Genomic DNA, 26,513 nt, shown 5'->3' with positions numbered 1-26,513 from the left:
TTTTCTAGTAATGGGGGATTGGTGAAAAGAGATGGGTATAATCACACAATGGAACATTACATATCATCTAAAAGTGATATTATAGAAGAATATTTAATGAACTTGAAAAACATTAGCAATGTCTTCATTGTAAAAAAGCAGATTAAAATGGTACCACATGATCCAATTTTAGCCATATATTCGAATGAACTAGATGAAAGTGTTGTTAATTTAGGTCACAAAAGGCCAAATATCAGCAACTATATATGGCTGAACCTAATATCAGGGGAGTCAGGGAGAAGAAAGAACATGACAAAGGCAGAAAGACAGACAGACAGACAGACAGACTTAGATAGATAGATAGATAGATAGATAGATAGATAGATAGACAGACAGACAGATATTGAGAGGCTCTATGATCAAATGGCACCACTGGGGATCTCTGGGTCTTAAGAATATGCTTGATATTCCCTTTGTTCATTTAGATTAACCACCTTTTCTAAACTCTCTGCAATCATTGTACATCCTTTTGGCAGTATGAGAAAAGCAAGCAAAAAATGATTTTTAAAGGGTTCGATCTGCTGAGCCTTTGTATTGTGCCAGGTTCTGTGCTCCCTGCTTCAGACACCACTTTCTGGTCCTCAGAGCAATCACAACAAGGTGGGTCATCATTATCATCTTCAGCACATGGAGGATATTTAGGATGAGATTCTTTAGGTACAGTGTCCCAAAACACCAGGCTGGTAGGGGTGGCATCCGTATTCAAAGGCCAAGCATTTTTCAGGAAGCCATGCTGCTCCTGAAGGAGTGAAATTATGTATTTTGCTTAAACATAATATCCCACAATTTCACCAGATATGACCCATGAAGGCAGGGCAGCAAATGATAAAACCTGTCACTGAGCCAGCCCATGGGGTCAGCCAATGACTCACTATTTAGGGGCACTGGAACTAGGAAATTACCTCAGTCGTGAGAACATAGTGAAAATATGATTGAGGAGATGTCATATCTGAAGAGCTTCTGTAAGTTGGTAATGATTCTATGCAAACAAAAAAACCAATAAGCTCACTGTGAAAATGGTATTGATGTCAACTGGCTTTAGGAGCACACCAAACTGAACACTAGACCCACGTGGCACATGGCCAGCGTTCGTGGTCTGTTTGGTAGAGGAATGGAATTGATCGTGAATGTAGATCCACATTCCACAAGGAGACCAACGGGTAAAACTATCTCAACACCTCTGGGAACATTCTCCTCTCCTGACCCACTTAAAAAATTTTTAATGTTTATTTTCTGAGAGAGAGAGAGAACAAACCAGAGAGGGGCAGACAGAGAGAGGAGAGACAGAGAATCCCAAGCAGGCTGTGGGCTATCAGCGCAAAGCCCAACTCAGGGCTCGAACTCACCAACTGGGAGATCATGACCTGAGCCGAAACTAAGAGCCAGACGTTGAACCGACTGAGCCACCAAGGCGTCCTTCTCGTGACCCACGTTAAACCCTCAGTCCAATCTCCCCTTCAAAGGATGGGACGAGAACGAAGGGGTTGTAAGATACATCAAGTTTCAAACATGCGGCAGCCTTATGCGGCTATTTCAAATATCACAATATCTCAATGCCACAGGTATAATTATTCCAACATATCATGTGCCAAATTAACTCAGATGATAATTTGCTCAGTCACTTAGCATTCACGTGGCAGTGGCAAGGACTCAGCCGAACCTGTCAATGCCTCAAAGCTGTGATCTTGCCGTACCCCATCAGGCCACCCCAGGCAACCAAAGCCCAACGGAGACAAAATCTGCCATCAGCGCACATTCACGGCTTCTCCCTGATTTTCAAAGGGGAACGTTCTAAGACAAAAACATCTCACAGATGTTTGAAAAATATTTTTTTGGCCTAAAAATGGTATTTGCCAGGCTTCAAAGTGTTAACAGCAGTTTCATCAGAAGGGTTTTGATGCAGAATATCTCAACATGTCCACAGACACCCACGTATCGACAAAAACGTGGCATTAAGAACATTCTTCGAACAAACAGCAGATAGTTTAGTAAATCTCGCGTCTTTGTGTAGAGAAAGAATGAAAGAAAGGAGCACAATGAGAGATACACAGAAATGCCAAGTTGAGAGATGCTTTGGAGCAAAGAACAAGGGCACATTAATACATTGCCTCAGCCACAACATTCCTCAACAACGACAACAGAAAAAAGGAAAGGATGAAATCATTTTTCCCTTAGATTAAGGAGTAATGTTTACCATCAAGTTCACCTTGTTACAGACCTTCATCAATCACGAGCTGGCTCAAGGAAGGGTATAATCATTCAGCATCAGACAGACCTGGACCCTAGCTACTGTCACTTCATAACCATGGAACCTTGAGCAAGTTCCCAAACTTTGTTCTACTTAATTCTCTCTCTGTCACATGGGAATGGTGGGACATACTCATCACACAAAACGTACCTTTGGTATGTGTGACACAGCATGGATCCAGTATAGCAGAAATTTTATTCCATGGTCAGCACATTGGAATATCCCACCCCAGTAAAAACAACAACAACAACAAAAAAAACCACCCTAAAGAAACATCCTCCAGCTGTACATAAAGCTAGAATAACAGGCCTGTCGTTGGTTTGTACTGTCTTTCTTGCATGAATCATTCATGACAAAGGCACAACTTGGTTCTCCCAATGTGAATTTCAAAAACAAATTGCCCACAAACTCCGCAAAGTAAAAGACGAGGTGGGGTGTCATCCCTTTTGGCCATTTTCATAAAGCCAAATGGAAAAAGCTCAGGCCTGCAGTGAAACCCAGTGCTAGGTGACATCCTATTTTTACTTGCCAGATAGAAACTGGATTTAGAAACTTCCCGCTTGCGGGTGACCAGTGTGCCCAGAGGGGCAGGCGGGTACCTGGAGGCCAGAAAAGTAAAAGGAGGAACCAGGAAACAACGAATGAACTCCTGAGTAATCCTCCCCTTCGCATAAAGAAATAGGTGGCCATAGGGCGCCTGGATGGCGCAGTCGGTTAAGCGTCCGACTTCAGCCAGGTCACGATCTCGCGGCCCGTGAGTTCGAGCCCCGCGTCGGGCTCTGTGCTGATGGCTCCGAGCCTGGAGCCTGTTTCCGATTCTGTGTCTCCCTCTCTCTCTGTCCCTCCCCTGTTCATGCTCTGTCTCTCTCTGTCCCAAAAATAAATAAACGTTGAAGAAAAAAAAAAAAAAAGAAATAGGTGGCCATAAATAAAACCTACAGAATCTTGCCGTATTACTAGGCACCAAAACCACTGACTTGATCTTGCCTCAGCCTCTCTATGCCCACTAAGACAAGAGAAGCAGCCTTGAAACCCACACTGAACTTCAAGATGCTTTTCTAAAGCAACTGGCTCTAAATTACAGAGAACAACAGAAGTGGCCAATTCTGTGCACTTGTGTTAGGTCTAAACCAATCCCAGATGAAATGATGAGTGGTCTGCATTTTGTTGTTGTTTTATTTTGTTTTTATTTGTCTTGGATTTGACCTCTAGTATAGAAGAAGTCAAATCGTAGAACCGCATGGGGTTTGAGAAGCTTGTGGAAACATCTGTCCCAGACACTTCCAGCAGGATAATATATGGAATCTGGGAACTAGGCTTTATCATCGGGAAAGTGATGTCAGCTTATAATATATAACTACCCTCACCAGGGTTGCTGATTGAAGAAACTAAGACTAAGTGCCCTTAACATTTAAATGTCAAGTATCTTTTAGGATACATTAGTCAGCCATACTGACTTGAAAATGTATTTTTGTATGGTATTTTGCTGTAATGTTCACCATTGACTTTAAACACAGGGCAATCTGTGACTAGGAGAGAAATTAACAGGGAAGACGTTCAGCCCTTCACATTCTGATACATATAGACAAAGCACAAGTAAGTCACTTTCAGGAAAATCGCTCTACGGAGTTTCAGGAGCGACCAAAATAAACTTCCACTGTCTCAAAGGATAGCAAAACATGGTTCTTCTTGAAATATACACCCTTTCTTCCTAAGCTCTGGTTCCCTCAAGTTCTTTTATCTCCGTGTGATTTCATTCCCTTCGCTTCAGGCTAACAAGGCTACGGTATGTCATTCCCTTTGTTAATGCAGAAGAAAAGACCCTCATTCAAAACATCAAGTGCTTTAAAAATAAAACAACTTTGTAAAGCTTCCCCATCCATGAAGAAGAACAATAAAAATGTATTTTCCAGATCCTCTGAAAGCACTAAAACCTCACGTCCTTCACATGTCAAAAAAGCCACTGGAGAGCTGACAGAGAGCCAACGATCACTGTGGACAACCACCCAGTGCTGTTGATATTAATATTATTCAGTGGCTGAGAGAAAACCTTTATTCTTCTTTTAAAAAAAAAATGTTTGTTAAATGAATTTTCAAAGCATGAAATATCATTTTAGAACTGCAGCGAATGCTTATCTCAAATTATGAAGCAGAAAAAAAGGGCGTGAAATGTTTATTCTTTAATGTGTCTAAATATAAACGTTGATGTCTCTCAATGAAAGCATATTGATGACCCTGTTCACGGTGCAGGAAAATCTCAAGGCTATAAACGGTAGGCTCGGCTTAAGTGAAGGATTTGGGGGGATTACATTGATCCACTGAAGTCAAAAGAATAATAAAAACCTCAGAAACCATTACAGGGTGTCTTGCTTTACAAAGTCCTGCCGTATTTTTGTTCTTTTGCTCATGTATTTTTTTTTCATGAAACATGTATTAAGTATCTTCTAAGGCCACGACGTTCTGTTTGTTGAGGAACACACACTACCTGATCCTGCCTGACATGTTCCACAGCAGGATTTCTTGATCTGCTGGAAGAGACTGGTCCCCAGTGAGACTTATCGCAAAGCAGGCGTGCTAGGTGTTACAGTTCACAGGATGCTCGAGGGACACAGAGGATCTATGTTATGTGTGTACTGAACCTTCGGGCAGAGGAAAGGAGGGATGGGGAGAAGGTTTCCAGGCGAGGTGAGGCTTCAGGGGAGCACCGGAGAGTAAGCACTCGTCACCACCACTGGGCAAGTATTAAAGCTCTTCATTCCGGACGTGAGAGTCAAAGGGCGGAAGCCTTAAATGTTTGCTTAAAATCCCACAGTGAGGAAACTAGACCCCCAGCCCTCACTGTTCCCTGGATGGTCTGGAAAATATAATACAGTATTCTTGGGAAAAAAAAAAACAAACCACTTTTTTTTTTTTTTTTTTTTTAGCTATGGGAGACTACAGGTGATACTGTAACAAAGGCCCGTGCACACACAACCTAGAATTAACAGTTGGGAATGCTACGTCCCCTTTACTTCATCATTTGAGGCGAGAAATAAAATATGAGAGATGAAGTCCCCTTTGTCTTCTCTGTGCCTGGTTCCCAGGTCTCTCCCTGCCCCTTCCTCAGAGGTAACTGCATGATTTTAACCTGCATCCTGCTAGTCTGTGTGTGTCCAGAAATAATAAACTGTATCATTTCATGTAGTTATTAGTTTTACATGAAATGTATACATCACTGTGCATCTTGCTTTTTCTGCCCTGTCTGATGGCATTGAGATCAATTAATATCACACATCTGCTAGCACAGAATACTGTGTATCAATTTATAGGAATGAATGGCTACACAGCATTCCTCCATATTAACAGCCTCTAACAAACTTCTATTTTCCCTTATTCATGGCCATTATCTGTTGTTGCCAAATTTTCACTGTTACAAAGATGGAAAGAACAGATCCCCCAGTTTAAGCAAAGCAAAGGTTTCTGCAAGGTCTGTAGACAAATGACAAAGGAGTAGGAGTAAAATTCCTGGATCCTATGGTGCACTCAAATTAGAATTTTACTCTAGAGACAGGAAAATTGCTCTCTAAAGTTACTCTGCCAATTTACCCTCATGGGAGCGGTATATGGAATCTTCCTTTCACATCCTTGCCAACATGCGGTGCTGACAGACTTCTTAACTTTTGCCAATCTGATGGCAAAAAATGGCATCTTGGTCATTTACTATGCACTTCGCTGATTATGACAAAGAGAAGCATATTCTCATAAACTTATTAGCCGATCAGGTTTCCTGGTCTCTAAATTATCTTACTGTGCTGCCCATTCTAAAGTTGAGGGGTTTTTCTTATTGACTTGTGGCAATTCTTCATGAATTCCATATACTCATCATTTGCTTTATACATTGCAAAAATCTTTTCCCATCCCTGCTTCTATTTAACTTCGCTTAAGACATTTTCTGTCTTGAAGAAGTTTTTCACTTTGATGTGGTCTAATTATTCTGAGAACTAATGGATAACATGGATAAATCTGATTTATGTATTACTAATTTTACAACATAAGGTTTTTTTTTTAAGGGGCTGCTTTTCTTCAATGTATGAACAAAACTTCACAGTTTAGATACCAACATCCAGCGCAAGCAGTTCCATTGAAATTTAAACTTTCTTTGGAAGTTACTTTCACTAGTTTTGTGGAATAGTGGTGAGTAGTAAAACATTAGGCTTTCGCAGAGGTTTAAGATGATCCTATCGTTTATGATTCAAGAGCTAGGCTTCTCTTGCAACCTCTTCTATTTTATTCTGTTGGAATAGTCTTTATCACTTATTACTTTCTATACTTTTAAAAGAATATTTCAGGGAGAGAGTGTGGGGAAGAGGGACAGATTGAGAGAGAGAGAGAGAGAGAGAGAGAGAGAGAGAATCTTAAGCAGGGTCTACGCTCAGCGTGATCTCATATTCCTGGGATCATGATCTGAGACGAAATCAAGAGTCAGGGGCGCCTGGGTGGCGCAGTCGGTTGAGCGTCCGACTTCAGCCAGGTCACGATCTCGCGGTCCGTGAGTTCGAGCCCCGCGTCAGGCTCTGGGCTGATGGCTCGGAGCCTGGAGCCTGCTTCTGATTCTGTGTCTCCCTCTCTCTCTGTCCCTCCCCCGTTCATGCTCTGTCTCTCTCTGTCCCAAAAATAAATAAAACGTTAAAAAAAATTAAAAAAAAAAAAAAAGAAATCAAGAGTCAGACACTCAACTGACTAAGCCACCCAGGTGCCCCTACTTTCTTTGCGTTTTTAGTTTAAACATGGCAAATGTGATTAATTTCTCTAGTATACAGGTACAAATGTTCAAACTTTTAAAAATCAATGAAGTTGTCGATGAATTAAAAGATGATTTTGACAAAAGAGAAACACCGTGACGGGCCCCTTTTCTTGTTTGCCTTGAAGAAACTTTCACGTGTTTTAAAAAAATTCTCTCATACAATCGCAAACAATAAGAGATCATGTATAATTGGTGAAAGATACCGGACTACGTAATACACCACAGCACTTAAATATTTTATCCAATTAACAACATAACTCCGTAAGATGAAATGTATGTAGTTCTACTAAACTCAAGTGTCAGCGCACCCATTTTACAGGTATGGTGACAAATAAGGCTCCGGGACCGCCTAATACATATCATTATTTCACTCTCAGCAGAACAGCCAGGAAACGCATTTGTGCTGTCAGAAACTGGTTGCTGTGTGATTGCAAATAATTTGTAGTCTGAGTTTCTTTGCCTAATTTCTTACTGCTCCTACTCCATTGTGGTACACGTTTCACTAAGTTCCACATTGTCATACAAAATCCCCACCTTGAGACATAATACGCGGAAGTTTAGATGGCAGAACCGTTCGGCGTTACCCGCTGGAACGAGGGCGGGCTTTCAAACACCTTTCTTAGTCTTGAGGCCACTGTGTCAGAAGCCTCAGCCCTCTACGAGTAGTAACCTTGATGTTGGTACTATAGCTTTCCCTCTCCTGAGGCCAAGGAGCTCCCACATCCCCACTGCCTAATAGTTCATGGAAACCACATCGAGTACATGTCACCTGGCTTCTATGATTTCACTGCAGGTGACTGTTTATGGACAAGGAATCTTCTGCTAAGTCACCAAGGAAGAATGGGCCCCCTCTACACACAGCCAAGAGCCACAGGAACCCAAACTATCTTAAGGCCACTGAAGGGAAGAACCCTTCATAGGGTCATACCCTTTCTCTAGAAGACTTATGATTACTTCCTTCTTAACTTCTCTGGATATTTTGCTTATATATTTGGGCACATACTTCCCATCCCTGTTAAACTGAAAGCTCCTTGAACAAAGAGTTGGAGTCTTATTCATCTCTCATGTCTCGCTTTTATATCCATTACTATTCCTGGAACATTTATGCCTTTATTCCTTCCTCTCACAAATATATATTGAGCATTACTGTGTGCCCAGTACTGTGCTGGACATTAAGTGAGCAAATTAGCTACAGAACAGTGAAAACAACAGACAAAATTTTAGGGGCCCTACGTCCCAGAAGGAAAGACAGTCCCAAAACAAAAGAAAACAAAACAAAATATTTTCAGTGCCATAAAAAAAATTAAAAAGGAGATGTGATCAAGAATCATGGGGAATACCCTTTATATATAAAGGTTGGGGAAAGCTGAGACCTGATTGGCCTCAAGAAGCCAGCCAGCTACATAAAGATCTCGGGAGAAGAGTATTCCAGGTTGAAGGAAGATCGAGGGCAAAGGGAGAAATGAAACCAGTGTGGGGATGCCTGGGTGGCTCAGTTGGTTAAGCGTCTGACTTTAACTCAGGTCACGATCTTGCCGTCTGTGGACTCAAGCCCCACGTCGGGCTCTGTGCTGACAGCTCAGCGCCTGGAGCCTGTTTCGAATTCGGTGTCTCCCTCTCTCTCTGCCCCTCCTCTGCTCGCACTCTCAAAAATAAATAAACATTAAAAAAAAATTTTTTTTGAAACCATTGTGTCCCATGAGAGGAAGGGAGAGGGCTGGGTAGTATGATACCCAGAGAGAAAGTGTGATGACAAGGGATAGATGGCATAGGGGTGGGACAGGTCAAAAAGAGCTTTGGCGATGATTCCATCTTGGGAAATACTGGGGAGTTCTGTTTTATAGAACAGTTTTGCAAGGTCACTCTGGGGTCACTACAGAGAACTGACCCCAGTTGGGCCCAATTAGGTGTAGCATCAAAGAGGCTATTGTGGGGGCGCCTGGGTGGCACAGTCGGTTGAGCGTCCGACTTCAGCCAGGTCACGATCTCGCGGTCCAGGAGTTCGAGCCCCGCGTCAGGCTCTGGGCTGACGGCTCGGAGCCTGGAGCCTGTTTCCGATTCTGTGTCTCCCTCTCTCTCTGCCCCTCCCCCATTCATGCTCTGTCTCTCTCTGTCCCAAAAATAAATAAACGTTGAAAAAAAAGAAATTAAAAAAAAAAAAAAGAGGCTATTGTGTGAGCACCGATTAAAAGAGGGCAGTGACATGGATTAGAGGGGTAGCACTCAGGTCATGATCTCACAGTCTGTGAGTTCGAGCCCTGTGTCAGGCTCTGAGCTGTCAGCACAGAGCCTGGAGCCTGCTTCGGATGCTGTGGTTCCCTCTCGCTCTGCCCCTCCCCCACTTGCGCTCTGTCTCTGTCTGTCTCTCTCTCTCAAAAATAAATAAACGTTAAATTTTTTTTTAAATAAAAGCTTAGATTTTGTTATATTTTGAGGTTGAACCAAGATTTTCTGATAAGCAGATGTAGAGGGATATTGAAGAAAGCCAAAAGAAAGAAAAAAAAAAAGGAAAGAAAAGAAAAAGGAAACACATGAATACATGATACGGAATGGAGTTTAGTAACATGACAGCCAAGCCTGGTCTTTAACAGCCACCGCGTGTGGACTAGTGCAAGTAACGTAAACGTCTACAGTGTTCTCAGTAAGCCAGAATGTAAACCAGACATGAATCCATCTGGTAAGGACATCCACGTTCGGAGGTTGAGAATAATGCAGGAAACTGCACCAGGGCTCTGTCTGGGGGACCTCGTGCCCAGCAACTGTGGACAGAGAGAGGCTTCTGCTAAGCAAGGGGGTGGCCCCCGGGACTAAACAAGATGTCCACAACGAGCGTCTGCATCCACTGTTCCACCCACACACTGAAGTCTAGTGGAAGCCACATCTGTCACACAAAGAATTGCAAGTAAGTACCAGGTACAATGCCGAGCAGGGAACAGCTACGGGGTCATCTAATCCTCACGGTTAGGTCGTCTCATCCTTATTTCAGGACGAGGAACGTGAGGCCCAGAAACAGCACCGAAAGGACAGCAGCCAGGACTCCTGCAATTCAGCTCCAACACGGGGTTTAGAGGGAGCAGGGGGAGGAGGTTCCCTGACCCTCCAGAGAGAAACCAAGAACAGCCCAGTTTTCAGCGTCCTTCGGAAAGGCCAAGTCCGCATTTTGTGCTCATGACCTCTATCGAAAGATGTGGGCAGTCCATCAACGAAACTGCCTTCAGGCGGGTCTGATGAACCCTTCCCAGCTCCATCCTTCCCACCTGTCATCAATGCCCTGCCCCCACGCCAGTGAGCCCAAAAGATCTCTTAGTCCTGCTGCTTCATCAACCCGATTTCTAAAGTAATTCTGACAGCGCGATTGGGCATGTTAACGACTCACTGTGAGGACTGGGTTCTGAGCGTCTTCTCTTCCCAGACACCATCGATCCGACTATTGTGTCCAGTCGATAGAGCTTTGCAGCAGACCTTGCTGGGGAATAAGCCAGCTTTTTGTGTCTCACGATTTCTGGCTTGCGCTATCCTTCAAATGGATTCCCCGATCGGAATATCCCGCAGGCAAAGTCTTATTACTTACTCCCTGCTGCACAGCACGCCTGCTTTATATAAAAGGTTATCAGTGTTCCTAATGTTGTACCTGAAAATGTTTGAGCTAGTCTTGCCTCCCAGGCATATTTTTACTGCTTCCAAGTACATTTAACCAGAAACGCTATCGGTGGCTAAATAAGCCCCAGTTTCGAATTTCTAAACCGAAATTAATTTCCATGTTTGCCTCTACTTGGTACTCATTTCAGAAGCCTGCGGAACAAGCTTTGAAAGCTATTTGCGGGCTACTGGTTGATTTAGGGCTCTCCCTTGCATCCTGGAAGTGCCCTATAGCCAGAGGAGAAACACATTTCTCTATAGACGTTTAGAAAAATCATAAACAGGATTATATAGATTGAGAGAACAAATGTGTTACTGCTACTCATGCAAAAGCTTTAAAGGGTTTCCAAAACAAAGAAAGGTCTCAGGGATTGCATATATGTAAGAGAAAACCACACATAAAATCACAGGTTGGAAAGGGATCGTAAGTACAATCTGCCCAACATTCTTAATATTATAAATGAGGAAATTAAAAATTACAAAATGAGACCATCCAAAGGGGTGTCATTTAAAATTCATTACCTCTGAGAGTGTGCCTTTGACATCTCTCAGAGGGCTTTTCTTTTCTTATTTTTAAAACTATTTTTGTTTATTTTTGAGAGAAAAAAGACAGAGAGACAGAGCGTGAGCAGGGGAGGGGCAGAAAGAGAGAGGAGGACCCAGAATCCGAAGCAGGCTCCAGTCTCTGAGCTGTCAGCACAGAGCCCGACGCGGGGCTCAAATCACAAACCACAAGATGACAACCCGAGCCGAAATTGAAGCTTAACCGACTGAGCCACCCAGGTGCCCCTCAGGATGCTTATTTTCACATTTGTCTGGTGCTGTCAGCCCCTGCCTCCTGCTCTCATTCCTCTCAGGGCCACGGACCCTTGACACTTTAACCAAACCTCCTTTCCAATTTCACGAGACACTGTACCCTTGTGGTTAAAAAGACTGGCCATAAAGGGGATGTGACTATGCCTCCACCATTTAGTAGGTGTTTAAACTGAGACAAGTCATTTAATTGTTCGGCACGTCTGCTTCTTCATCAGTAAAATAGGAACAAGAATTGTACCCATGTCACGTCTGCCACGAGTATTAAACGTGACTCCTATAAAGCCCTTGCGGTGATGCTGTGCACATACCAAGGACGCAAGGACTATTACCGTCATCATCATCATCAATATGACCCAACTCCTGCACCCTTTCACGTCGGCAGATTGTCTCTGTTCCCAGTTTACCCAAAGAAAGGTCATCAGATACGAACCCCCTCAAGCTCTCCCCACCTTTGCCCACTAGCTCCCTGATTCCACACACCTCTTGATATCTCTGCCAGCCCTTCTTTCCTCTTCATGCCATATCCAGTTCTCACTCCCGTACCCAGTGCCATTTTTGGCTTTCTCCAGCCACCTCTGTTCTGTGTACCTGCCTCGAAGCCGTGAGCTCTGTGAGGCCAGCGAAAGCTCCACATGCGTTTCCTTATCCCCAGCATCCAATACAGTTCCTTGCACACAGCAATCACTCAATGAAAGTTCACACCATGAACACGCGGATGACCTTCATGGAATCATACAGCTCATTCAATCTAATTAAATAGAACAACCATTCACTCTGCTCCAACCACATGCCAGGCACAATGGAGGCTAACGAGATTAATAACACACAGCGCCTGCCTTCTAGGAGTTGTTTTTCATGCCCTGAAAGAGGAAGAGGGATAGAAGATTGATGAAGGGATGGAGAGATAGATGTTGGGGGGAGGAAAAGGGAGAGGGGGAAGAGGAGGGAAGGGAGAGATGGAGGTAGGTTAGATTGATGTCATATAGGCTAGGGTATGCATTAGAATGCCAATAAAAGTAAAATATGAGTGAGGTTTTTTTTTAAATCATTTAATCAAATTTTAAAAGAAGCAATATGTCTGAGTTCAGTCAAATAAATCATGATTTTACTCCAGGGGAAGAAACTTTGTACAGTCTTCTGACACACTTGGTTTTTTTTTTTTTTTTTTTTTTTTTTAATACAGAGAATACATTGAGATCCAGGAAGACTGTCTGTACGTCACAGACAGGAATCCATCCGTCCATGGACAAAGTAAACGGTCAGATTAAATCTCCAAGGGAAGCCTTTGTAAACCTGCACCTGTGAAAGTACCTGTTCCTTATTCTACCACGTACATTAGTAAAGAAAACACACACACACACACACACAGATAGCTGTCTGTGACAGGTATTGATTTACTGCCGTCTGATTATCTGGAGTGAATGATCCTGATTATCAGGCAGAAATTGGGTTGCACAGTAGGATAAAGGAGAACCACGTCTGGAAGCCAAGAGATTCCGTGGGTTCCTAAGAAGTATTTCCACGCCCAGAAGTAAAGGTCAACAGAGAAATCAACCAAAAAAAAGGGGGGGGGCAGGACAACTGGAGATTCAGATCCTTCAAGGGGGATAAAGGTTGAGGTCGCTCCACCAGGTAAAGAACCCCAAGCAGCTGAGGTGTGAGGGAGGAGGGGGAAAATACAGAATGAGGGGTGGAAAGAGGAAGCCGTATGTACAGTTATAGCCTTGTGACAAATGACAGCAAGGAGGCCTGCAGCAGTTTTTAATATCTTCCATTTGTTCTATGTATGTGTTTGTTTGTAGATGCTATTTTCTTTTTTCCCCTCTCTTTCCACTTTATTTTATATACAAGCGGTTCTAAGTCAATTTTAGTCCAGCAAACACAATATTCAGTGGAACCGTGACAGAATTTGAGGAGAAATTCATGTCATCCATAATGGCTATGTAACTGTTGGGTCTTGTATCTCCTCACTTCGGAAAGAGAGTGAGAATGTTTTTACTTGTAAGACGGAGAGCTGCATCTTGTTGGGTGGAAATGGAGGGCTGTTTCCTTGACGTACAAGAATTCGCATGTGTGTACACATGGGCAGAGAGGAGCTCGGCAACCAAAGGACTGGGTGTAACAGTAGTTATCAGTTTATTGGCTCTCGGTGCTAAATTTATCCATTAACCTGTGCTCTACAAAAGACAATATAGGCCCTTTAAATAGTTTTACTTTGCCAACTGACCAAACGTTAAGCAATCTGTAGAGGGCGCTAGAGAGACACTGCAGGAGGAAAGTTTTCTTTGGTGGTTCCAGCCTGCTAGCTCAACTGACTCCTACAGGGCAGGTGGCTCCTCCAGCACCCTGCTCCTGCCAAGCAAGCACAGGGGGAGGCACTTCTGCAGCATCCGGCTCCGTAGCACCTACATCTTGCATGGTGCCCAGTTTCTGCAGCACGACCAGCTTCTCCAGCCCAGCTCCTGGCTCCCAGAAGCATGGGCCACTTCTCAGCACCCAGCTCCTACACTAGCAGGCCAGCTAGCTAGTGGCTAGTCAGCCAGCAACTTCCGCTGGCATCCCTCTGGGCCTTTTCTGTAGCAGAGCACGTCTCGTAAGACACTTCTCCCCAAACAGCTTTCCCAAACATCCTATAGTGCAGATTTCTAGCAAATTCCAGAGGGCAGATGTCCATCAAGTTCTACCAGAATAGTACAGCCTGTTGCCGCTCGGTGAGCTGTGGCGTACCTTCTCTAAGAACATCTGGATCCCAGCCCTAGTGGGGATTCCTTTTGGACATCCTGTCTCAGCCCTAGAAGTAGCGGCTGCTCCTTAAATCTGCTATTCCTGTGTTCTTTCGAGTGCTATTAATTCTACTAGCCAATTCTTCATTACTCCAGTCCCCTGTTATAGTTAAAAATGTTTCATAAACTTCCCTGTGTCAATATGTCAGTTTGACAAACTAATGGCAAGATATTAACAAGGGGGAAAACTGGATACAGGCATATGGTAACTCTCTGCCATCTTGCAACTTTTCCGTAAATCTAAAACTATTCCAAAATAAAAAAGGTTGCTTAAAAAAAAGGTATTGTCGTTTCTGTCTCCGGATTGGACCCTGACCGATGCAAGCAACTAGTCTGATTATCAAGGCAATCATTTTATGGATCTAATATATATCATCCAGTGTGTTCATAATAATACCCAGAGAGGAGGGGACAGAGAAATAGAACCTTTGGAAAGGAGGTCATATAAACTGTGCTACTTAGTAGATTACTCGAGCGTGCGTTTTGTTTCAGGAATTATTTAGCCTAGAGTAATTAAACTATACACCTTCTAACAAGTGATATTAAAGCCACTGCTGCAGACAAAACCCAGGTAACAAGACACAGCGCTCTAGCTCGGAACAGCATTTTCTTATGTGCTTAAAAAAGGTATCAGAAATGTTTTCCTCAGAGCACCTTTGAAGACTGTCTGTGTTTATTTATGCTTTTGTTCATTTTAAAGCCAAAACGTGAGTTGTAAAGAATAGACTTAACCTTGCATCAATATCGTATTCTAGGACGGAAAGAAGAGGTGTCCTCAGAATTCTAGAAGCTTCATGCAAAAATCAGTAAATTCCAAAAGAAAGCAACAAGTTACGTTTTAGAAAGCCTCACCTCCAAAATAAGGCAACAGTTTGTTTTCTAGAAGGCCTAAATCAGTTCTGGAAAGTCTGAAACTCATGTAGACTTTTCTTCACACAAACACTCATCTGGTCTGTTCTCTCAGCTTGAGGCAGGCGTAGTTCTTGGTAAACTAACTCTGAATAACCACTGCAACATACTTGCCAGGGAATTAGTAACAAATCTCACTTTTCAAATACGTCCACTCTTTTCATTGCCACTAGTTTATATAATAAAGTTATTTTTTCTTCAAAATGTGTAGGCGCAACTGATTTTTAAGCTGGAAAAGTTAATGAAAGCGACATTGCATTCGAGGTCAGTCGGCCAGAAAAATGGCTGTGAGCCAAATCCCACATCCCAAACATTTGCCTCTGCGGCATGTGAACAAAATGCCCACTTTCCTCCTGATCTCCAGCAGAAGCAAAACAAAACCCTGCAAGACAGTTATCCATTGGAATTGGAAGCCTTTCAGGGGCAGAAAGACACACACACACACACACACACACACACACACACACACACACCAGCGCGCGCGCGCGCACACACACACACACACACACACACACACTCCCTGTTGAAGATACAATAAAAAGGCTCTTTCACACAGAATGTTCTGTGCACAGGCAGCACAAGGGACTAGTCCTGGAAATGCTGTTTTGGGGACAGCCAAGAGATCACAAGCCTAAAACAAGTAGTTTCAACAAGATAAACAGTAATCTCCCCGATTCCAATTATAAGCAAGTAAGAATTCTTAAAAACCGTTTTATCCAAATGGCTTGAAATCCCTTCGAACTAGTTTCAGAAAATAGTAATGTATGAAATGAGGCTGAATTTGTGTTGTCATCCGATCCTGCTAATTTTTAAAACTATTCTTTCCTTTCTCTAAACGTAATACTTTGAGCATTAAAATTCAGTTGCACTTTGATTCCCCCTCACGTTTTTCAAAGCAAAAGGGAGTACGAAGAGACAGGAAGTAGCCACAATTACACGCGCGGCAATGAGCTAGCCAGAAAACCAAAGTTTTAACTGTGAAATTTAGAAGAGCAACTGTATTATATGAAATTCCACTGCCTAATCCTCTTAATAAAGAATACTAGGTTTTAAGTGCAAGCTGTTCATAGTCCAAAATACCATTATGTTAGAATTATAATTCTAATTATAAAATTATAGAATTATAGAATTCTATATTATAATAATTCTAATTATAGAATTATATAGAATTATAGAATCTAATTCTAATTATGGAATTATAGGATTATAATTCTAACATAATGGACACAAATTATATACCATATTACTATTTGATTTAATACCAAAATGTTTGTGAATTTTCAGTTATGACCAATATTTCTCCCCAACATTTTCTGAGCAAGTACTGATTATTTGTATACCAGATATCAGAGAAAAATAAACATACTAAGCATTGAAAATATCAATTTTACTTCTGATTTAAAGGCAACAAGTGGTAAATTTTAATCACCATGGAAGTAACCTTGATCAGTCAACATGTAAAAAGAACAGTTAGGACATAACAGTTATGTTACAACAGCTTTCCTGAACCAAGGAGCCTAAATTCTGGAACACATATTCATATTTACAAAAGTACCAGCATCGGACTATTGACATCTTCTTTCTAAGGACCTTTCTTTATCCTCAATTAACAACAGTTCTGAACATAATATATACACTGATGTACAAGAAACTGTCTTCATGAGTTGGACTGGGAACCCACACCATACTCTGCATAGGCAACTAGAGGGAAACCCATGGTTCAGGATAAGCTGCAGACAGGGGGGCCCATGCAGCAAAAACACTCCGAGATGGACAAGAACAGGTGGAAACTTACCACTAGAGCAGTTGGTCCCACCCCAGCCAGGCTCACACTGACAGGTGTTCGGAGCAATGCAGCGACCGTGGACACATTTATCAGCACAGTGGGCTGTCAGAGAGAAAATCAATCAAATAAGGAAAGTTGGCACAAGAAGAAAAAAAAAAACCCAACAACACAGCTGTTTCACATCCCAGTCTCAAGTATCACTTAAAAACAACATGCATGCTTGACAATTTCCTTCAATCCATTCCTTGGCCCTGTCAGGGTCCGCTGTGCAACCAAACAATTCCCCTTCTGATTTTGAGATCTCCAAATAAATTCCTTCATTTCTACGATTTCATTCTACGTCATGCTAAATTAGGAAAGGAGTTGCAAGAAAAACTGCCTCACCCACATTTTTAAAAAAATTATCAGTGACTACCGAATATATCCTCTTTGTTTCAGGAGAAGCATACATATGGGTTCAGGAAAAAAGCCCCAAAGGGAGATAGTGGGACTCCAGAGCGACAGAGTAGACCCCAGAATAGACCCATAATACCTTCCCTGGAAAGCAAAGTCAAATTTCTTTGGGTGCACGTTACTCCCAACTATGACACAGCAGAACGAGATGCCCTTTTCCTATTAACAAAAATATTCAAAAAATGTCACGGAGGTCTTCAGGGATTAGTAAATCTTCATTTCTGTTTCATTAGTAAATGTCTTAGGTGTGGCCTGACCCGTGGAAGTAAGGGTTATCACGGCAAACATGAGCGGACAGGTAGACTGACATTTCCAAAGCAAAGGTCTGTAGCCTGGTAGAAAGGAACATCAACTATATTCTGTGCCAAACATAAGCATTACCTCCAATGTTAGCGCCGCTCACTTTGATTAAACACCCTTTAGAATGGCTGGATATTTGAGTAATTGTGAGAAAAACACAGTGTAGTTTGGGGTTCAGATATTCCAAAATTTTATGTAAGGATGAGACGGAATAAGGTATCCTATGCTTTACAGATAAATTTTATTAACTCACATCTTATTACAAAAGTAAAACAGATTTTAAACCAATAAGCAAAGTAAACCTACCTATGGTTCCATCAAATGGTAACATTTCTATGTATGGAGACACTCAGGAAATTTTCCCTATATATTTTTCTCCTCAAAGAAAAAAAAAGAATCTTAATATTTTTCAATTTTCCTTTCCATTAATATAAAGGTAAAAATCTTCCCACATCATTAAATATTTTTCATGTTGATTTAGGCACAATTATGTGTATAGTTTACATTTGTATATATACTGTATATACACTGATATACATAGTATATATTTACATATGTATATATATGTGTATATATTTTACATACAGTTTCTGGACCAAAAAATGATAACCACTCCTATTATTTTTATCAAAAAGAATTTAGACATGCAGAGATCTAGGGGAAGGCATTTTATTATTTTTTTTTCCAACGTTTATTTTTATTTTTGGGACAGAGAGAGACAGAGCATGAACAGGGGAGGGGCAGAGAGAGAGGGAGACACAGAATTGGAAACAGGCTCCAGGCTCTGAGCCATCAGCCCAGAGCCCGACGCGGGGCTCAAACTCGCGGACCGCGAGATCATGACCTGGCTGAAGTCGGACGCTTAACTGACTGCGCCACCCAGGCGCCCCGGGGAAGGCATTTTAGATGAAGAAAAAGCAAAAAAAAAAAAAAAGGGGGGGGGGTAGAAAGAAATCAAATGAAAGTGAGCAGATCTGTTTGGGTGCAATGTTCAGAGCAGTAGCTTTAGAAGATGTAGACCTTCCATGAAAAAATGCTCAACATCACTCAGCATCAGGGAAATATAAATCAAAACCACAATGAGATACCACCTTAAACCTGTCAGAATGACTAACATTAACAACTCAGGCAACAACAGATGTTGGTGAGGATGCGGGGAAAGAGGATCTCTTTTGCATTGCTGGTGGGAATGCAAACTGGTGCAGCCGCTCTGGAAAACAGTATGGAGGTTGCTCAAAAAATTAAAAATAGAACTACCCTGCAACCCAGCAATTGCACTACTAGGCATTTATCCACGGGATACAGGTGTGCTGTTTCGAAGGGACACATGCACCCCCAAGTTTAGAGCAGCACTATCAACAATAGCCAAAGTATGGAAAGAGCCCAAATATCCATTGACAGATGAATGGATAAACAAAATGTGGTATATACACACACACACACACACACACACACACACACACACACACACAATGGAGTATTACTCACCAATCAAAAAGAATGAAATCTCGCCATTTGCAACTATGCGGATGGAACTGGAGGGTATTATGCTAAGTGAAATTAGTCAGAGAAAGACAAAAATCATATGACTTCATTCATATGAGGACTTTAAGACACAAAACAGATGCGTATAAGGGAAGGGAAACAAAAATAATATAAAAACAGGGAGGGGGACAAAACAGAAGAGACTCATAAACATGGAGAACAAACTGAGGGTTGCTGGAGGGGTTGTGGGAGGGGAGATGGGCTAAATGGGTAAGGGCCACTAAGGAATCTACTGAAATCATTGCTTCACTATATACTAATTTGGATGTAAATTTTAAAAAATAAAAAATAAAGTTAAATCAAAAAAAAAAAGATGTAGACCTTCAAAATCAAAGTCAGTTGTTAGGACTGAGAATTAGCTGGGAATATTGTAAGAAACATATAGAATTATCACAACAAACCATCAGGTAGAGGACACCACAAGGGAAAAAAGTGACCATCAATTTGAAGAACTAAAGACTCACTTCCTTCACCAGAAGGCCATGTGGTGAGGGACGTCACGTCAAGTGAGCTTGGGACGTTGGGCAGGTGTAGAGATATTAACACTAGCATTGCAAGGAGATGCTCAGCAACTTCCCCAATACTTGATTCAGACAATCACATATTTCGCTGTAATTAAAAGCAAAATCAGCCTGTAACATATGAATACACCGGCTCTCTAATATGTTGCCTCATGCTGCCAGGTTAAGTCAGTACGTGCCAACCTCAGGGTTCAGCATCTCCTGCCATCTCTATGCATGTGTTTGGTATTGCAGATGTGCCATTCATTTGTAAGGTCATGGCTCTGCACTGTTCTCTAAGATGTAGATTTGCACATACAAGCCAGCAAACCACCATACCTGGAGTATGCAAGGGTCGATTCAATGCCACAGAAGGCTCAGTCTAACTGCACAGGGGACATGCGCTGGATGCTGGATCACACCATGTTATGTGGCAGCCTGTGCACACAGCCACAGGACACTCCCACCTCACCCAGAGCGCTGGCACCCACCGTAATACGTAAATATGACAGTGCCTTATCTCACTCGTCTTACGCACTCAGGACATCTCTGTCTGAGGCATGTTGCAAACCTAAGTCTTCCTGCCCCGATTTACCAATTTCTCCTTACTCAAGATAGTAAAACTATTCAAAATGCCATTCGCACATCTAAGAAGTTGTAAAGATCAGATCCTAGTCGCCTTTCGTATGAAAGAAGAGCTACCCGAGAACACAGAAATTGGATATGGCGGCCGCTGAAAACAGGGTTGCCCATATCCTCAAATTTCACATTTTTGAGATTGCTGAGTAATGAATATGAATGCTCTCATGTTTGATTCCTGATGGGATAAACTTTGTGTTTTATGAAATGAACACCAAGCAGTCCAGTCAGCTACAACAGATAAAAACAATAATCCTGTGATAGTAATGTCAAAATCCAGATTATTTTTATAAATGCCTTGAACTAACATTTGGCCAAAGTCTGGAGCAAAATGTCAATAGATAGTTAGCGGCCAACAAATTCATCTGTAAATTAATGAGAAACTGGAAGGGGGATTCTGCTTCCCTAATGATTTTTTTTTTAATTAAAGCTAAAGCCAATGAAATTGCCCCTGAGCAGTGAAGCCTCAAGTCAAGTAATTATCTAAGTAATGTGGAGTATTGTTGGTGTGGATTCCAGAAGGAAAGAACACGAATTCTACTGCCACAGTGCAGAATCCTCACACAGCATTAGATTCTGTCACACAAGTGCCATCTGTGTTCCAAGCTCTTATCCCACCAGCTCTGGACTCTCCACATCTAATAATAACCTTCACCAAGAAACAGCTGGACCAGCAGGAGCAAAAGGAGACATCAGAAGGGAAGACAGTAAACTATAAAACTCTGTGCTTTCAAACATCCCAATTTGCCACGTTGCAGGGACACTCACTGTGGTGTATATGTTGACAGTGACCCTTGCCCAAGGACATCAGCTGAGCTCGATCCCTACCCCTGTCCCACCTTCCCTCAGTTAGCTTCGGATGCCACCCACTCTGGGGGCTATGCTTCCATAACTAAAGCACTGCATGTGAGAAATAAAGTAGAATAAAGATGTCGATTTGTCCTGTAGAAAATCCCAAAGTAGGCACCTGGGTGGCTCAGTCGGTTAAGCGTCCCACTTCGGCTCAGGTCATGATCTCACGGTTGGTGGGTTCGAGCCCCGTGTCGGACTCTGTGCTGACAGCTCAGAGCCTGGAGCCTGCTTTGGATTCTGTGTCTCCCTCTCTCTCTGCCCCTCCCCTGCTCATGCTGTGTCTCTCTCTGTCCCTCAAAAATAAATAAACACAAATAAATAAATAAATAAATAAATTAATTAATTAATAAAAGAAAATCCCAAAGTGCCCTAGAAAGAGAAAAGGAACAGAGGTTCCCCTTAACAAATGTTTAATCACTTAGATTTCAAGAATAGTTACCTAAAAATAATAATAATAATAATAATAATAATAAGTACTAAAGACCCATCATAAGTGTGGCTCTCCTATCCATGGAAAACAGGCTTCTTATTCCCTCTTCATGTCCTTTCTTCTTATTTTTCAAATCAGGAAAATGCTAGCAAAGACGAACTATCCCATATGATTTAATTTCCCCATCTCCCTTGAAGAAGATCATCAGATTTCATATTCTGAGATTTTAGTAGTCTTTTTTAGAGATCGGATGTAAGTAGCAGCTCTGGGCCCACACTAAGCACTGCTGTAGACGCATCAGTGTCTTGAGGGTAGCCAAGGCATCTTCTCCCTCAAGAACTGGCAGGCAAGAGACACTGATGAGAAGTGAAAGCTGTGGACAGTCTGTCTGCCTGATGGACAGGTGAGGACTGACATGATGACCTTAAGATCTTCTCTAATTAGGCTCCTATTTCAGCCTTAGATCCTAATTCCACTTAAATCCCATTACCAGTGCCACGGACCTCATTTCTTTCACGTGTAAATACTTGGCTTTAATACCAAGAGCCACTAACGATACTCAATAGTTTTCTCTTCTGTCATGTACATTTCACTTTGGATTTACACCTAAAAAAAAAAAAAAGTGTGGGAAGACTAAAGATTCCTTTATAAACCAATTATATCTCTAAATACAGTGCTTACTGTTGTTCTAATGGATATAATATCAATTAGTGTAAGTTAATTTGAAAAATGTTTCCATGGTCAAAGTATCTTTTGAAAATAACTGTCCAATGGGAATGCAAGCCTTCCAGACAACTCATCTTTCCACAGAAATTCCTTTTATTCTGGTATTCTGAATTAATAACACGGGTCAAAATCTTGCCTGCACTCATTTATTCTGAGTTGCTATAAAAGAACACATATTATTAGAGTTAAAGGTCCCTTTCCCAAACATAATTGCCACATTTTTTTCAGACAAAGAAGCCAAGACTAGAAATATGGAACGGGTTTTCTCAACATTCATAGCTGGTGGTAAAGGTAGAAGGAAGAATTAAACTCTTGTACCTGGCTCGCAGTAGACCAAAACTTATGATGGATTTTAAGTGGGGGAAAGGGGGGGAGCAGAAGTGAAAACAATGGTAGATGTTTTATGCTGGGTCAGATACTAGGGCAGGTGAACTGGGTGGCTAGGAGTCATATCCAGCCATTCAAAAATCTGACTGATACTATAGTGTTCAGGTATAGACAGGAAAAATCTTGTTTCCATATTTCCAAATTTACGCTGCAGCCTCTCCTATTGTGTTTGTTTATAAAAAGGAAAGGACGTCTCTTTCCTCCCATTTAGTATTTACTGATGTAACAGGCACGTTGCTAGCACTACTATAGACACAGAGATGGCAGACGAGGGACTCCGACTCTGCAGAGGAAGTCAAATACAAGCTCCGCAAACTCCATAGACACAGAGCAGAATGCAGCTGTATCAGCAAAATACTGCGAGAGCATACTCAAGAATTCCATTTCTATGACATGTCCAAGGGACAAATCTACAGAGAGTGCATTAGTGGTCTAGGATTGGGAGGGATTGGTGTCAATGTGGGGTGATGAAGATGTTCTAAAATTGATTGTGTGATAGTCGCACAACTCTGTGAAGATACCAAGGGTCACTGAATTGTATACTTTAAAGAATACTATAAGAACTATACCTCAATAAAGCAGTCACAAAACATACTGCGGGAAATGCAGGAGGGGAGCGTTTAATTGCAACTGGAGTGAAATCAAGGAGGTTCTCATGAAAGAACATCTGAACAGAGAAAGTGAACACCTTTATAATACACTTGCAGGAAAGAGTGGCCAACAACAGCTGTTGCCTTTTCCCTTCTCCTTCCATCCTATCCCCAAAGTTGCCACACCCACTGCTTGGGGTCAGAGCTCTTGCTCCCCAGCCACCAGTGGTGCATATATGACCTGCGGTGATGGCTGATCAGTCATGGAAAGGGAGAGAACATGGGGAACTTAGAAATCTGCATCGAGTCAATGTAATAAAAAATACTTAGCTCAAATTCCTTTCCCTCCATTCCTAAATAGGGCTTCCATGGCCCTTAGGCACACAGGCACAAAGAGCATTTGCTAGCAGCATCTTTGGCAAACGTTGCTAACTGTATACCTAACGTCCATCCTTCTTTCCATCCTTATTAACAGAATCCCACTCTCACCAGGGACAATAAGGTACCCAGCAATAAACTACATTTCCCAGCCCTCTTTCTGGATTGAAGTGTGCAGGAAGAAAACAGTGTGGGGGACAGACTTAATTGGTAAGTGTAATTCTCCTTCTCTTTCTCCATTCTGATGCCTAGTGTGTGGACAAAATGGTTGAATCTGCAAATACCATCAAGAACTTGAAGGAAGGACCCAGAGAATTGTGGAAACTTTTGCTCTGAATTCATTGTGTGCATGAATGTATGCCACAAAGCAACAACTTCTGGACTTCTCATTACATAAAGATAATAAACCCTTAGTATGTACCTGTTTCTATTTTTCAGGCATCTATTTATTGCAGCCAAACACGATTCCTAACTAATACATTGCCCTTTTGGGGGATCTTTCAGGTGAGTGAGTTCCTCAATTAAAAAAAAATAATAATAGCAGAAAATTATTATCTCAAAAAAAGGCTGAAAAAGCATTTGGCAAAATCCAGTATCCATTTCTGATAAAAATGTTCTGTGAACCAGGAACAAAAAGGAGATTTTCCTTTTCCTTTTCCTTTTCCTGATTAAGGGCAAATATGAAAATCCCACTACTAATGTAATAAAATAATGAATGTTCCCACCCATACATGCATGATTAAGAGCAAGACGAGGAAGTTTGCTCTTATAATTTCTATTCATCACTGCACTGGAAGTTCTAGCAAGTATAATAAGGCAGCAAAAAGGAAATAAAAGATATCCAGACTGGGAAGAAAGAAGCAAAACTCCCTTTATTTACAGATTATATAAATATATCTCTATATGTAAAATATCTGATGGAATCTACGAAAAAAGCCACTAAAAATAATGAGTTTAGGGAAGTTACATATACAAAATTGTACAAAAAAATATACTTCTATACACCAGCAATGAACAATCAGAAATTGAAATTTTAAAAGCCATCTACAATAGCATCGAAAAGGGCAAGTCTAACCAAAAATGTGAAAGACGTGTACACTAAGAATTAACAACACTGCTGAGAGAAAGTAGAGAATTGACAGTCAATTTGACCTATTTGACACTTACAGAATTCACAGCAGCAGAACATACATGCCGTCTCGAAACAGAGACAGACCTTGTTTATAACTCTGGTGATTCAATATTGTTAACATATCAATTCTCCCCAAAGAGATCTATACATAGACATAGATTCAATACAATACTAATCAATATCCCAGCAGCTTTTCTTATAAATATTGACAAGCTGCTTTTAAGATTTATGTTCATGTGAAATGCCTAGAAGGGCCAAAACAACTTTAAAAAGAAATACAGGGGCGCCTGGGTGGCGCAGTCGGTTAAGCGGCCGACTTCAGCCAGGTCACGATCTCGCGGTCCGTGAGTTCGAGCCCCGCGTCAGGCTCTGGGCTGATGGCTCGGAGCCTGGAGCCTGTTTCTGATTCTGTGTCTCCCTCTCTCTCTGCCCCTCCCCCGTTCATGCTCTGTCTCTCTCTGTCCCAGAAATAAATAAAAACGTTGAAAAAAAAATTAAAAAAAAAAAAAAAGAAATACAAATACTACTTAATTTAAGGACTTATAATGCTTATAAATACATGTGACATTGGTGTAAATATAGACAAACAGATCAGTGGAAAGGAAAAGACAGTCCAGAAATTAATTTACACATATATGCACAATTATCTTTTTACAGAGCCACAAGGCAATTCAGTGAAGAAAGAAACAGTGATGGAAAATTGGAATATCCATATGCACATCAGCAAATGTGGGTAATTGCACACCAAATACAAAAATTAACTCAAAATGAATCCTAGACCTAAATGTAAAACCTTAAAGTTTAAAATCTGTACAAGAAAACAGAAGATAAAACCTTTGTGATCTTGAGGTGGGCAAAGATTCCTTAGATACAGCACCAAAAACACAAAATGGAAAAGAGTAAATGAATCACTTTGTCCAACAAAATTAAAAATTTTTGCTTTTCAAAAAAAACATAAGGAGAATGAAAAGACAAGTCACAGAATGAAACTAATATATTTTTTAATATTATCTGATAAAGAAGTTGCATCCAGAATATATAAAGAGTAGTAAGAAAACAATCAGTGTAATTACAAATAAATAAATAAATAAATAAATAGGCAAAAGATATGAACACTTTAGCAAAGATGTACTAATGGTAAATAAGTTCATGAAAAGATGCTCATTATTGTTCATCACCAGAACAGTGCAAATTAAAATAACAAGATAATACCACATAACTGTTCAAATGACTGAAATGCGGAAGACTCTACGAAGTGATGGCATAGATGTGGAGAGGCTACAACTCTCCTACAGTGCTAGTGAGAATATAAAACGGACAAAAACTTTGGCAAAGTCTGGCAATTTCCTAACGTGTTCATGGGTGTTTGGATTGTTTGCAGGGTTCAGCTATTACAAATAAAGCATCTCTGAACGTAGTGTATGAGGAAGAACTTGTACATGAGTTCTCAGAGCAGCTTGATTGGTAATTGCCCAAAATGGTCCACAAACACATGAAAGGATAAATAATAAATGGTGGTATATCCATGTAATAGAACACTACTCAGTAAAATGGAATGAGTTAATGGTACAACAATAT

At 41.4% G+C, this 26,513-nt stretch overlaps 1 protein-coding gene across 1 annotated transcript in view; it reads right to left on the bottom strand.

The window, feature by feature from the left end:
* MEGF10 (multiple EGF like domains 10) overlaps positions 1-26,513 on the bottom strand; it is a 178,944-nt gene that overhangs the window by 72,968 nt on the left and 79,463 nt on the right. The window contains exon 5 of the mRNA XM_047877659.1: positions 17,013-17,105. Coding sequence (XP_047733615.1) covers positions 17,013-17,105 — 93 coding nt within the window. The remainder of the gene's footprint in view (positions 1-17,012; positions 17,106-26,513) is intronic.

This window comes from Prionailurus viverrinus, chromosome A1 (assembly GCF_022837055.1).
Source record: "Prionailurus viverrinus isolate Anna chromosome A1, UM_Priviv_1.0, whole genome shotgun sequence".
Lineage (NCBI taxonomy): Eukaryota > Metazoa > Chordata > Mammalia > Carnivora > Felidae > Prionailurus > Prionailurus viverrinus.
Note: the sequence above shows the minus strand (reverse complement) of the source record. Positions and strands in the feature narration are given on the sequence as shown.